This window comes from Patagioenas fasciata, chromosome 10 (assembly GCF_037038585.1).
Source record: "Patagioenas fasciata isolate bPatFas1 chromosome 10, bPatFas1.hap1, whole genome shotgun sequence".
Classification (NCBI taxonomy): Eukaryota; Metazoa; Chordata; class Aves; order Columbiformes; family Columbidae; genus Patagioenas; species Patagioenas fasciata.
In genome coordinates this window covers 19,788,149-19,802,571 of record NC_092529.1, presented here as the reverse complement: position 1 = coordinate 19,802,571, position 14,423 = coordinate 19,788,149, and the positions used below count along the sequence as shown (strand labels likewise).

The following is a 14,423-nucleotide window of genomic DNA, read 5'->3' as shown; positions in this document are numbered from 1 at the left end:
CTACTGCTGCAGAAGGGCAAGATGGCCAGAACACCACAAACTAATTTGCAGAGAAGCTGCAGTAATTCCGCCATCAAGAAGGTCAGTGGGAAATACAGCGCTTGTGCCCAAGGACAAGCCGACTGCAGCAAAGACCCAAGTTTGGAATTGCCAAGCACTCATAGAAAACAGCTCCTGTATGACTCTCTCACAGTCACAAGTGAATTACAAAGCAGAAAAGCTAAACTCAAGCCTTGCCAACAGGTTCTGGACCAGAAACCCAAGAATGAAACACACTTCTCCTGCCATGGTGCTTCTCGAACAGCAGAGGAGCTCTCTGCTGGAGCCAGAGACACTCAAATCCCAAGCTGACTCCAGTGGAGCGGAAACACCAACACAGTGTGTGTTATGCTAAAAACTTAAGCCTCTGTGTATTATTTAAAATGTTCTATTCAGAGGTTGTGCTTAACAGCACCATGATCTCCGCACTATTCTGCCACAGCACCATTTCTCATCTTTGTTTCCCAAAAGCCTTTCCAACTGCATCAATCCCTTTTGCTCTGTTGCTATCTTAAATCCTGCTATATCACTGCTATCATATTAAAAATACACTTATCTCATACCACCTGGAGACACTGTATTAAAAAAATCCCTTTGGGAATCATCCTCCTTCTGCACAAACAAAATATAATTTCAGAAGTGAATGAAAATACAGTCCCAGTGATGTAATCATCATGAAATCAGTGAGCATGATGTAACAGAAGGCCACATGGAAAAAAGCACCTTCTTCTGACCACAGGAGAGGTTCAAACAAGTGTTTGGGGTTCCCAGCACCATTCCAGCTCATGCTTTAGGAGGACAACAACCAGGCAAAGCCTCGTTATCCCTCGCCTCCTTGCACAGCTGCTGGGACAGTTTCAGCCCGCACACTACAGCAAGGGAGAGCACGTCAGAGCTCCCACCCGATGGGAACACTGGAGAAGCTGATTGGCTTTGCTTTTCTAGGCACAGGTGATTGACTGATAAACTGGAGCTCCTGCTCCAGAATGAGTGATGGCATCCAGACAGCCTGCCAGCAGAAATGCTCTATCTTCCCAATTCCTCCCATGCACAGCAGACAAGTGTAGGTCAAAATTAAGCGTAGCTTAGACCGAGGCAGACCATTGCTGGGAAGTTCTTTATTAGCCCATGTTAATTTGGGAGGTTTGCTCAGTCTCAGCACACAGCCTGGGGCTGGCACTGCACTGTGCTGCCCAAACAGGGTCTGTGGTGGGCATGGGCAGGAAAGCAGAGGTTTTAATCACCCACATGGTCGCAACTTGAGCCCATGTGGCGTTTCTGGGAATATTGTAATTTCAGCACATCCAGGAAAATAACAGACAGTGTTTTCCTTTTATTTAAAGCTTATTCCCAAACAGAATATATAAAATATTTTGCTCTTATGGAACAGGCAACAGAAGCTTCAATCAAATTATTAAGAAAAAGATTTAAGCTGTACTTCCAATTAACTCTGATGAGACAAGAGTCAGACCAACAGAGTCAGTGTGTCTTCACAGAAAGGCAAATGAGCACTGCTTAGGCTGACTCTGACTGACTTACAATCTGGACTAAAACAAAACAGCATGATGGAAATCAATGACTATTTTTAGGGGGTATGGGGCCAATGCCCCAAATCCCAATGGGTGTGCTCTGTGCTGTGAGCACGACTGCAGGCAGGGGTGTCTCCAAACACAGCCGGGAAGGGAACTCACTGCTGATTCCAGGACACGGTTGCAGAGCAGGGGTGTTTCCAGAAATTGACTGGTCAAACTGAGAGCCAGAGGCAGCAAATCATGGAATCATAGACCCTCAGGATAATCAAGTCCAACCATAACCTAATCTAACTCCAGCACTAAACCATGTCCCTAAGAATCTCGTCTAAATGCCTTTTAAACCCCTCCAGGGATGGTGACTCCACCACTGCCCTGGGCAGCCTGTTCCAATGCCTGACAACCCTTTCCATAAATAATTTTTTCCTGATATCCAATCTGAACCTCCCGTGGTGCAACTTGAGGCCATTTCCTCTTGTCCTATCGATTGTTACTTGAGAGAAGAGATCAACCCCTCCATGCTACAACCTCCTTTCAGGTAGTTGTAGAGTGATAAGGTCTCCCCTCAGCCTCATTTCTTCCAGGCTAAATAGCCCCAGTTCCCTCAACTGTTACTCATAAGACTTGTGCTCCAGGCCCCTCACCATAAATTACAATTTATGAAAATGCCAAGTGGTGGGGGGAAAGAGAGAGTCTCTAGAAGGAAGTCCCGCAGAAGCGTGTCCCAGCCCTGCAACCATCGCAGGTAAATGCAAGGCAGGGATCGGATCCTCCCTGACGATTGCCCCCTCTCCTCTCCCACCCAGTATCCATCCAGGCTGCTGCAATGCTGCACACGCAGTACTTCTCTCTCTGGATGTCTCTAGTTTTATTGCCATAACATTGGCAAGCGCCTCTGGCTCCCTAATTGGTGTCAGATGTCCCACATCCGAGATGTTGCCGGTCCAGAGTGGCTCAGCGCATTCCAAGAGGTTACAACACAGGAGAATTTCCAAGCCACGAAGGGCAGTGTGCCCAGGGCTGGATTTGCATCTCCAGCCCGGAGCAATCAGGCACCCAGCTGCTGTTGTGGCTTTGAAATCTGCCCTGTGCAAACACCAAGAGCTTTTGGAGTTACAGCAGGATATAATTTGCTACTAAATTTTAGGAGGGAAAGATCTGTTCTAGGGCTGATGCCAATGCTTCATCATGCGAGGTCAGGAGGAAGTTTTCATGAGGGGAAAGGAGCAGGTTACTGAATCACTGCTCATTACGTATAATATTCTGCTCTCCCCTCCAGCTCTGGTGAAGAAGCAACCTCCTCCTGCCTCTGGTCCCCATGGTGCAGGATCCCACCCCACCACGCTGGCACCATAACCACTCACACTGTACCCCAGGAAAACACCAAATGTCTGAATGACTGCTGGCCTTGCAGCTTCCTGAGCTGTGGCTTGTGTAAAGGGCTTTCCCTTCTGCATAGTTAATCCTCACTATCCAGGTATTATACAGAGAGTAACTCCCATGCTAATGCTTGCTTTCAATAGAAATTATGTCTTTCTCTAAAAGTTTAAATTATAGGTTTGCTGCCTCCGAGTATTGGAAAAGACACGGAATTAAATCCTTCTCTTTCAGAGTAAAACTAGGACCTGCCGCAGGAAACAGGTTGTTTGATGCAACAGAGCAATTTGCAGGGAGCAGCCACTGGGTTCATGGTGTCAGCCAGAAAGGCTCTCGTAAGCAGAGATCATCCACAAAACAGCACAGCCATGATTAAATACTGTTTTCTGCATCACTGGGAACCACAAAACAAGAGGGCAGGATCACACATACACAAAACCACCCTAGTTCCTTAGTCAAGCACAGGTCAAGGAAAGATGAGAGACACAGGGTTTGAGTGGGTTTAAGTTAAAAAAACAGCTGTAGAACTGACTCAGCTCTCAACGCGTCACTAAAGATATTATTGTTTTGATTTTAAAGAAGTCCTCCAACAGAGGACAGAGGCACAAAATCTGGTTTGTAAACATAATTTATGAGGATTGAGGCAGTCCTTGCTGTTGCCTTTCTGCCATGAAGATGTCTTACTCAGAGACATTTATTATCCTCTCCCCACTCTGCCATAAAGGTCTGAGATCAAGAACAACAAATGGAAGATAATTAAGCTCTTTACAGGAGAAAAAACAGATCAAACATAATTTTCTATGTCTTGTAAAGAACTGGAAATGTCTAGACAGACAAAATTGGTCTCGAATGTATTAATTTCAATAAGAAGTTGAATCCCTGAATTACAGGGAAGAGACTGAGGTCTGCTTCTCCTCCAAAAACTTTCCACAGCACCACTTCACCCTCCCTGTGACTCTGACATCCTTTATCTCACCGGCGATATTTATATCAGATAGCAGGAGACTGTAATCTGGGTCAGCAACAGCCTGGACAGCCACTGCCAGCCCTCAGCAAGAGCTGCTAGAAAAGCAAGCAGCACTGCAGAGTCCCAGCTCCACACCTCTGGGGAACTGGCTCTTACTGGGGCAAAAAAAAAGAGAGAAATAGGGAAAGGTCTTAACCTATCTGGGAACTCATCCATGCAGGCAGAGATCATGGGGGTTTGGGATTCTCTCTCCTTCCACCATGGGCACGCAGGGGTCACAGAAGCTCCTTTTACTTAAGGAGAATCAAGTATGCATAAGACATCCACCCCAGGGGCATCTGAGCTTCAAGTGCTAATAAGGTTATTGCAGGCTGCAAGAATGTACTGCTGTCATTCAGATTGGTGGTGTGACAGCGGAAAGGCAAGCAGGACACAGCAAAACAGCCCACTTAGGCACCAAAGACCTGTTCATCCAGACACTGAGCTGGAGGAATAAATGTTTCCCATCTCAGCAATTCTATGGGACTTCAGGAAATAAAATTTTATATAAGGACCTGAAACATCTGCGCAAAACCCCAAACAACCAAGCACGAGAAAACAAGCACAAGCAAGAGGAGGAGGCCCAACTGGACAGCTAGAACATAACCAGCAGTGCAGAAGTCCCACCATGAACCAAAATCCCCTTCCCTAGTGTAAGTTCTCTCAAAAACAGCTTGGTCAGATCCAAAATATCCAGTTCATAATAGCATTATTTCCTATTGGCAACCCCTTCCCCAAGACACACCTTGCCATTCCTTCCTGGGAGAAGGACCTTACCTGACACGCATTGTAAAGAAGCTGATGCTCAAATTTCTTGATCCCCAAAATGTTCTGGAACATTTCATAGAGCTGCTCCTTGCTCAGGATGAGCTCAGAAGCAGCGCTCGCAGTCATCCTGGCCTGCTGCTTGCGGGGATCCTCTTCCCCACGGTAAATAGCATCAAACTTTGCCATCCAAGAGCTCAAGACTGTCTCCTTGCTGAGGCCATCGATTTCTGGCAGGCTTCGCACCCTCTTCTCAATGTGCTTCTTGAAAACCTCCCGGGAATCATTCGCTGAGCACCCACCACTCTGCACCATCCTTGCAACACGGTCGCTTTTCAAGAATACCTGCAAAAAAGGAATGACTTCAAATGGTGTCAGGTTTGAAAAGAAAAAAAGAAAAAAAAATAAATTCCTCCTTAAGTACCACAAAATGTGGTTTCAGTCCTGGGAAGCTGATATCTGGCTGTCAGTGCACTTTCCAACTCCTCATTCGACAACCCCATGTTGCCAGATGGACAGAGGTTTCAGCTCTACTTTGGGAAGTATAATGAAATCAGGTGAAGCTTCTGTTTTGCATCCACTAAAATAGAACATTTTGATGCAATTAGGACTTTACATGATGTTGCGATCGCACCTCACCAGACACATAAATTCCCTTTGGGAAAACAGGATTCTATTTTGCTCTATCAAATGTTTTAATAAGGGAGTTATTGTACAACTACATTCACCTAGTAATGCAATGCTGTTGACTTGAGTAGGACGACTGGGCTCCCTCCAACAGTGTGCACTTACTCAAGTCAACAGCATTGCATTACTTTTATCCGGCAGCCAGGCTCCTGGGAAACCTCTGATCAGTGCAAGGACCAGGCTCACATTAAGCTACTACACTGGAGGAGATCTTTGCAGACTGCTCTTCTGTCATAAGATGACAGGAATAACATTTTATTAATTAATGTTACCTTCAGTTAAATCACATGTGTGTCGCTGCTTCTCCCATACCTTGGTCTCTCCAAGCTGGGCAACCAGCACTGTTAAAACGCCCCAGTAAAGGACAAGGATGAGTGGCCTGATCTTTTCAAACTGATGGCGAACACTGAGGCAACACAAATCATCAAAAGATGGCACAGACGCAGGTGGATGAGGCCAAATTCCTTCCTGCTCCAGCTCTGCTGAAGTAGCACAAGATGGTTCAGAGCAGCTTGAGGCTCTGGGGAGGCTCTGCAGAAACAGCAGCCTGCAAGGTGCAGGACACCAACAGCGGGAGTGAGGGAGGGAGGGGGTGTTTGATGAAGATGTTCTTCCCACTGCAACAGCAGCACAAGGGTCAAAACACAACAGACCCCTGCAGACCAGGAGATGCTGTGGGAGCAACACAGAGCTGAAGGGTGAGAGAGGGACAGGGGAATATTGTGTTGGCACTCCACTCCCAAGCCCTGAACACAGGAGAGCAATCAGTGCCCAGCAAGAACTGCTGTTTTATTAATGATGCTGAGAAGGATGAATGCAGCAGGCTGGGAAGAAGCTGTGCCAGCACAGGGGTGTATCTGTCAGCTCTCAATTATTAAAGAACGTGAAGATGACCTAAGGACATGCTAGATTTTTTTTGTTTTAATCATTCAGCAACACAGCACTCCATGTTCCCAGATGCTTGATAGCACAGGCATCTGTTGGCAGAGGCAGTGAGTTTTGCTCCAGGACCAGCCCAAAAACGCTGGTGAGGAAGAGCTGGGCTGTTTCCTTCCAACATCATCATGCTGGAGAGCACTCCCAGCAGACAAGATAGGTAGGATGACATGAGCAGCCTCTTCAGTCCACACTGAAACGATACCAGCATGCACTTCATTTCCTTGCAGAGCTTAAACCTGAGTTATAACACTTCAGCTGTGCGAGGGTACTTCCAAATAATAGGTGAGACCTATTAAAATCCAAGCTCCCAACGCAGCCAATGAAATCCTCAATACACTGACTGTGGGGAACAGTGGGAGGTCAAGGTCAGCTGCAGCACCCTTGGCTCTAATGTCCCCTCTCCAAGCAAAGGGCCTGACCCTGTGTGACAGCACTAATGACTTGCCAGCACCAGCGGCTGTGGTTATCTGTGGTCCTCGTTCCCATTGGAAGGGTGACAGTACTGGAAGTGGAGGGACCTGACCCCCATCTCCTCTCAGCCCCGATTTATCTGCCCCAGGTGTGGAGCAACAGTCAGCAGACGAAAGGAGCTGCTGGCAGAGATGAGGCGGGCATTGAGGAAAGCCAGTAAGACACAAAGCAGCAGAAAAAGACTGGGAGATAAAAAAAGATAAAAGACATGTTTTGTCCTGTAGAGTGAGCTGCTTTCTTCAGCAAATACCAGGCGAATCACCCGGCTGTAAGACTCCCTAGTAGGATTGCCAGGAGCCTGGAATTACTGGAGCAAAATCCTCGCGTGGGTGCACACAGTGACACAGGCAGAAGGGAACTGACCTCTGTGAGCTCCTGCCACGTTCATAGATGAGTCCCCCAGGTCATGTGTGGCCCTGGCTCTATCTGCCCACAGCAGAGTGGAAATGGGCCTAACGAAGCATTTCCATAATACCTGCTGAAGGGAATGCTGCAGAAAGTGCTGGTTGAGAGACAAAGCTTTCCACATTAGAAGTAAAAGGACATGAGAAAAGCTCTCCTGGAGCATCTGTTGGAGTTTTCTGGGCCCACCTCACACACGTGGACCTGCAGCACTCCTGCAGGCACAGTGGTGCTTTGCAGACCAACAGCAGAGCCTGTTCAGGTCACTCAATCTTTTAATTTGAGAGCAGCCTGTGAACTAGTCTAAGACTGGCAATCACACACCTGCCCCTTGACCACAGATTTAACAGCAGAAAGTGCCCACGCAAACACATTCAGGGCAAGAACAAACACATCCCTGATCTACCATGTCACCTTTACCTCTTTCTCCAACAAAATCACTGCCCAGGTAATGAACCTATTCTGCAATGATAATAAGTGAAGCCCTTAGAAATGTCAATCACATCCTGGCCAGTTTCATTTGAGCAGAACCCAAAGTTTTAGCATTTTCCAAGCCATCATGCAGCTTTATAAGTCAGTACCTAAACGCAGACTTCTAGATAGGGATGGTTATTTGCACAGAACTATGAGATTTGCAGAAGGTGAGATAAGCAGGACTTGCTGCGATTGCACCGTGGCTCGCACAAGGGTGGGCACCTCTCTGCAGAGGAGGGAGGAAGGAGAGCACCATCAGCAGGGAACGATGCTTAGACACCGAGAGGGGCAGAGACTCTCTGCAGGGAGGATTTGCCTTGTGCCGCTGCAGATGGTGCTGAGGAAGACACAGGCAACCATGCCAGAGCTGCACAGAAGCTAAAAGTACACGGTCATAAATCAAAGGAGACCAATAGATAAAGAAGAGATAAAGAAAATCATGCTAAAGGCACAGAGAAATGCATGATGCTTTTTGTGGTCTAAGTAGGACAGAGCCAGTGGAGCATCCAGTTGAACTGAAGACATAGGGTTTGCAATCATCTAGTGCTGATCAACCGCTCTTTGTAAGTTTGATTACTTGGGTTAATTAGCATAGGACTTCTGGATCTGATCAGGACACACTTTCAGCCAGACCCACCAGTGAAACAGGGAGGTAATTTGCCTGTTTTTAAGCAGTTTCCTTTTCCTGCCCAATAGTCTTATCTAAATAGATCACGCTGCTCTTATACCCTAACATGCAGCTCACACCATCCTGGAAACAGTCTGAGAGCATCTGTTCGGTGAGGCTGTGATAAACTGACGATCCTTTGGTAATTTCTTTTCTGATAAGAGACATAAATTACTTTCAGCTTCCTTCCTGTACAGAGAATGATGGAACAGTAACTACTGTGCTGGTTTAATAAAGTTAATCCAAGGATAATTTGTGCTTTCCTTACACAGAAGCAGCTGTTGACATTTTTTATAGAGTTAAAATTCTCTTCAGTTTTAGTATCTGATTTTGGTCCCCTCTTAGATTCCAATTCTAGAGAAATATTTTACGTAGGCAATTCAAAATCTTCACCTTTTATGACAGAATAGCTCTAGGGAGAAAGAGAAATGGTTTGCAGAAAGGATAGCAAAAAAATAAGCAACGTTCCTCATACAAATCACAAGCACTGATTTCCTTCAAAAACAGAAGCTCTTTCCTTCTGAGAAAAGATATGAAAGGCAGCATTAAGGGCTGCATACAAAGAGGTGCAGAAAGACCAACATGCATAATTACTCTTTTGCACAATTATGAATGATGCTTCATGTTCTTTGGTATCATCTAGTTTTGTAGATGTACATCCTCCCTCCCTCCCACTTTGCTTTACAGCACTTGTCATACCAAAGAGAAAAGACATGACTCTTGCTGAAAATCCAAAAGTCAATTAGAGACAATGCAAAAGCTCCAGCAAGAACTCAATGTGCTGCCCAGTTTTTTCTTGGTGTTTTTCATAGGGAGCATATGACATTTGTTTTATATTGTGCCAACTTCCCTGTCTCAGAGTACATTGTTTAAAAGTACCAGGAAGGTATTTTTCAGCTTAAAAGAAGGACGATCCTCTGCATAATCAAGCTATAGGACACACTGTGGTGTAGGGTTGCCAGAGTTGCCGCATGGTTGCATGTTCAAACCCTGAGCCTCACAAACCTCGTGATGTATCAGACATCAGATGGGTGCAGCTTCACACTTGCCTTTGTCTTGTGCTTTGTTGACAAAGGACAAAGAATCCATTAGTTCAGGATTCAACCCCATCTGTGAATAAAGGAGAGAACAGGGATTCATATGAATATTGCATCATCCCTCCTTACCTCGTAGTAGCTCTGGACAGCATTTATAAATGCTTCATCTGCCACAATCTGGGTTTCTCCATTGAGAAAGGCCTGGAAACGATCTTTGATTGTTTGGAGCTGCTGCTTACTTATCTGCAAAACATGCCAAAAAGAGAATATTAGTCAAAAAAGGTTTATGTATGAGGAAAAAAAAAAAATCTTCTGTGATATGTTATCAGGGTGCTTATGATGTGCACTTCTGCTTTGGGGACCGCAGCAACAGAAGAGGAATCAGCCACGCGTGGGTACACATCCATGCGCGCTCTACACCCCAGCAAGTTCATTTAAGCATCATGGTCACCTAAAATCACCCCAAACATCATTTCTAAACAACTCTGCCACCACAAAATGTACATGAGACTTTTACCACTTCAGGTATAGTTAAGCCAAAAGCAAGCTGCTGTGTGCATGCTTAGAAGAGACTGTTTCAGTGCAATCGCTTCCCATTCAGCCTCTCCTCTCCAGCAGAAGATGAGGCTCCATCACCCAACAGGATGCCTGGCAAGCTTGGAGACTGTGGTCATCAGTACTCTGGGGCCTTGAGCTTTCATCATTATTTTTGCATTTTTTTTTTTTAATCTTGGTCATTTCTTTTGGCTTGTCACATATAAAACACCAGTCAGGACAAGTACTGAAATAACTTAATGCCATTTAATGCCAAAAAAATCATATGAGGGACAACCTGCTCTCCTTATCCAAGCAAGGGCTTTTTCTGCTGTCTCTTTGCTGCTCAAAGCATTTTTTTGTCCAGCATACAGCTGGTATAGCTTACAAGACAGTTCTAATTTTGGCACAATGACATCAATAGAAAGTTTACAAGGGGTTTATTCCAGCCCTGTAAAATAACATGCCATTATTCTACCAGTTTATCTGCCAGTTTAAAAACAGATATAGCTGAAAACCTCCACCTCTTCAGCTTGTAGTGCAGACAAAGCCACAGCAGGCACATAAGTCGTGTACCAACAACACCAGTACATCATCTTCAGTTGCAGATGACACTGATGCTGAAGCACTGCAGGGATTTAACTGTAGTTGTGCCTGGTTTACCACATGGCTACTCCTTGTTTGAGGGTAAGAATTACTTTAGACAAAAGAGAAGGAAGAGAACAAGATGTATATATGACAACTTCAAACATGAAGGGAAAAGAGAGAAGTAAGAATTAAGACAACTATTTACTAATGACCAAAGGTCTAGAGAAAAGACGGTTTTTTTCTCACTTGTATGACAGCAGAAGAAATCAACCCATTAGAATGGAAGAGAAAAATAAAATGAATGGTTTTAAGTACTTAAATGGCTTTGAATAAAGTATCAAAAACTACAGAGATCCAAGCAACTAGAGCATAATGAAGCCTGGTAAACACAGTTAGTGATAAAAAGCAGGAGAGGGACCACTTGGAAAACACAACAATAAATATCACTAGATCTAGATGATGCACCACGCAGAGTATTAAGGGACTGCAGTAACAAACAAACATCATGAATACCAGTAATTAATTCTGCAACACCACACTGAGGAGGGTTAGTAGGCAATGGCAATTTGATGCGATAATCTGGCATTAGTTCATCCTGGTGCTTATGGAGAAATGTTCATCAAAGTGACATAAAGCAAGACTCAATATGCTCTGCTTTAGAAAACATAGAGCAGCCTTCACCACCCTGTGGGTGCTGGAAAGACGGGTCATCCCCATCCCCAAAACAGCAGCCAACACTTCATAAGGTCTGATACAGGCAAGAAGACTCAGCATCACAGGAGCAAGAACCATCCCTCTAACCTGACCCACCCCAGCCTTAGTCACCATCTGCAATGAGCCCTGTGGAAAAGCTCTGCTGAAAGCTCCTGTTTTTAAGGCTGGTAGAATGTGATTCTTGGCTCTAAGAGTCCATCTGTCATGTCAGGCACTTAAAATCCTTTGTGGTGTTTGCCAATAGAACCCTGGACATCACGAGCCCTTGGGCAATACACAAAGCATCAGATGTAAAGCAGGCTCCAAACCTGTCTGAGCTGATGGAAGCTCCTTATGGAATTGAAAAGAAAATTGGTCAGTGATAAGAGCCAGAGACAATGTAGTGATCAAGTGGGAGACACCTATGCGAAGGCACTAGGTCTGTTTTTATTTAGCATTTAATTACCTGGAAGAAGAGAAAAGCAGGATGTTAATTAAAATTATTGACGATTTTGTATTAGCAACCATTGTGAGCATCAGGCAGAAACAACAGGGCAACAGAGGCCATAAGAAACCAAGAAAATAAGCAGGAAAACTACAGGTAACATTGAAATCAGAGTGTCGAGGCACAAGGAAAGACATACTAAGAGCAGAGATCCTATGAGCCCAGAGCCTTTTCATTTGGGATTTTAACAATGCACATGGCAATTTTTGCACCCCCCCCCCCCCCCCCAGGTTATTTCTTAGGACAACCTCCAGAAGTCCTTGATTGTTCAATTCCTATAATGCCACCTAGTAGCAGTATTTTCTGCTCCTTCCTCAATATTGAATGGGCCACCTTCAAAACCAGTGATGCTTCTTGAAATTCCTAGAAACACTACGCAGCTTCCACGTGAGCTCCTGGGCACTGTGCAAATGAATCATCAGATTTGTCTCTACTGGAGTGTCAGTTGCCTCCTCCTCGCCCCCAAGCTCTATGCAAGTATTTTCCCTGTTCAGGGAAAAGGAGAATATCTGAACACATCAGACAGCAGCATTACCCAGTCCCCAGCTAACGGGACCCTATTCCATCCCATAAAACAGCACTGGTGTATTGATCCGTGTCTGTACCACTGTTACAGACATTATCAAGAAAGCAGTCAATTCCAACCAAAACTAAACTGCTTTCATGTTAAATTTAGCTCCTTCAGCACAGCAGCAGATGCCCGGTGCAGAAAGTGAGCACCAGCCATGAAGTAGAGGGTGGTCAGACCCCCAGGTCACCAAAATCTGCCCAGCACACTCCACCTCCTATTTTATGCCTCTTCCTCTTCCCATCAGGGGCCAAGGGCTTCACTACCAAATCCCAAAAATGGCCCTTGTGCAGTCAGGAGGCAGCACCTCCCCAGCAGAGGCTGGAGGGGCCAGGAGGGCAACTACAGCCCCAATGTCACACCCCAAAGCAGGGCCAAGCAATGCTACCAGCACACCCACCAGCTTCAAACAGCACATGCCCTGAACACTCACCGGGAAGATGAAGTGCTCTAAAGGCAGGGGTGTTATTCTATCTCTCACTACTCATGGCACCACTGATGGGCTAGAAATCCATATAAAGCAAGCCAACAGCTTCTGCAGTTCCGGTAAGGCCACTAAGGGGCCAATATAAACCACTTATCACTTAGTTACCTTGCACAGTGTGCTTACAAATAGCAGAAAACAAGAGAATTACTTCCCCTTGGAAGCACATCAGTACAATATCACAGCCTTTGCACCAGCTACAGCAGGAGGCGATGTCCTGTGGGGCTGCAAGCCCAGCGGGTGTGAGGTTGGCGGGGGCAGAACCTCCCTCCCCTGCACAAACACAGATCCAGGTGCCATCACACAGGAGAGAAGCAGAGAGCTGGGAGTCAACAGGAGCAGTGCGGTGGGGTCAAGAGGTTTATTCTATTTACCTTCCCTCTCTTTTCCAACCCTCGCTGCTTTTTCACACAACTGCTTTCAGTGTGCGATAGCTGTTAAAGAAATAACAGTCATTTCTGCACTCAGCAGAGATTACAGAACACCCTGCTTGCACACAGTGATTCCAGACCCAGGTGAACTCCCCCAGGTTAATATTGTGGTGTGTTTATGCAGCAGAGTGTTTCACAGCCTTTGCCTGTTTAAAGCATTTGAGTACTTAAGTTGCCAGATATAAACCTGCACGTTAAAAATATAGTTAATTGAGTCGGTGATGAACTCCTGGCACAGGTGTCAGGCAGGGCACCCATGGAGCTTTGAGCTGGCATTCCTGATGGATTGCACATCTTTTTATAGGAAGCTGGGCAGAAGACTCCATAATGGACTAAATGATGGGGAAGAGCTCACCAGTCACTAGATGTGGAGATTCAAATAGTCTTTGTTTGTTTGTTTGGGTTTTTTGTTTGTTTGTTTAAGATAAACTGCGTATCCAGGGTAATCTAGCGACCTCAGAAATGGGGTAAAATTCTGGCATGTGCCATGTCCCCATCAGGGTCGCAAGCAAATCATGGAGGCAATTTCTTGTATTTGCTGGATGCAGATCTCAGCAAGTGGCACACCAGCCTCCTCAGGACAAATGCTCACCAGCAGTTTTCTTGGTATGTTATTTTCGCACATATTCCATCTGACTCAGAGCTGAACACAAACCTGAACACAAGGAGCAATGGCGCCTTCTCCAGAGTTGTTCCAGCCAGCAAACAGCTGGCACTGTCCCTGCACATCATCTCCAGACTCTTTCGCCTACACGGGCGAGCAAGAGCATTGCAAAGAGGAGCTGTTTGCTGTAGAAAAGTACTATGAAAAAAATTATGCACAGCAACATGCCTCACTAATCCATCCCGTCTCCAAAGCATTTTGCTGTGTCTGAGTACACAGGAATAAGTACGGCTGTATAGCTCACTGCTTAGGGTCTATGTTACACAATAATACACGAAGAGGATCTAGGGTTTGTACCCCACACTGATAATGGCAATAGATGGTCTCAAAGCAGCGTCTCATATTTACATTCTTTGAACTTGGAAGAACTAGAACAACTGCAGATTTTCACTCTTTTACAGTGAACTTTCAAATCTGCATGTGTGAAGAAAACAAGATGACTTGCACTCACAGGACAGTTGTCTTTCCAAGCTTTGTATGATGCACAACAACAGTATTAAATGTCCAAGGGTCACAGATGACATTGTTTGAAAGCTAGTAAAAAGGAGTTTCACAAGGATTTA

General features: G+C 45.4%; 1 protein-coding gene across 18 annotated transcripts in view; it reads right to left on the bottom strand.

Annotated features, from left to right (window-relative positions):
* The window catches only part of CADPS (calcium dependent secretion activator), a 211,152-nt gene that overhangs the window by 160,609 nt on the left and 36,120 nt on the right, over positions 1 to 14,423 (bottom strand). For all 18 annotated transcript variants that reach the window (XM_071813271.1, XM_071813272.1, XM_071813276.1 and 15 more), the window contains exons 2-3: positions 9,523 to 9,636; positions 4,729 to 5,061 (exon numbers count right to left, since the gene is read on the bottom strand). In XM_071813271.1, coding sequence (XP_071669372.1) covers positions 4,729 to 5,061; positions 9,523 to 9,636 — 447 coding nt within the window. The remainder of the gene's footprint in view (positions 1 to 4,728; positions 5,062 to 9,522; positions 9,637 to 14,423) is intronic.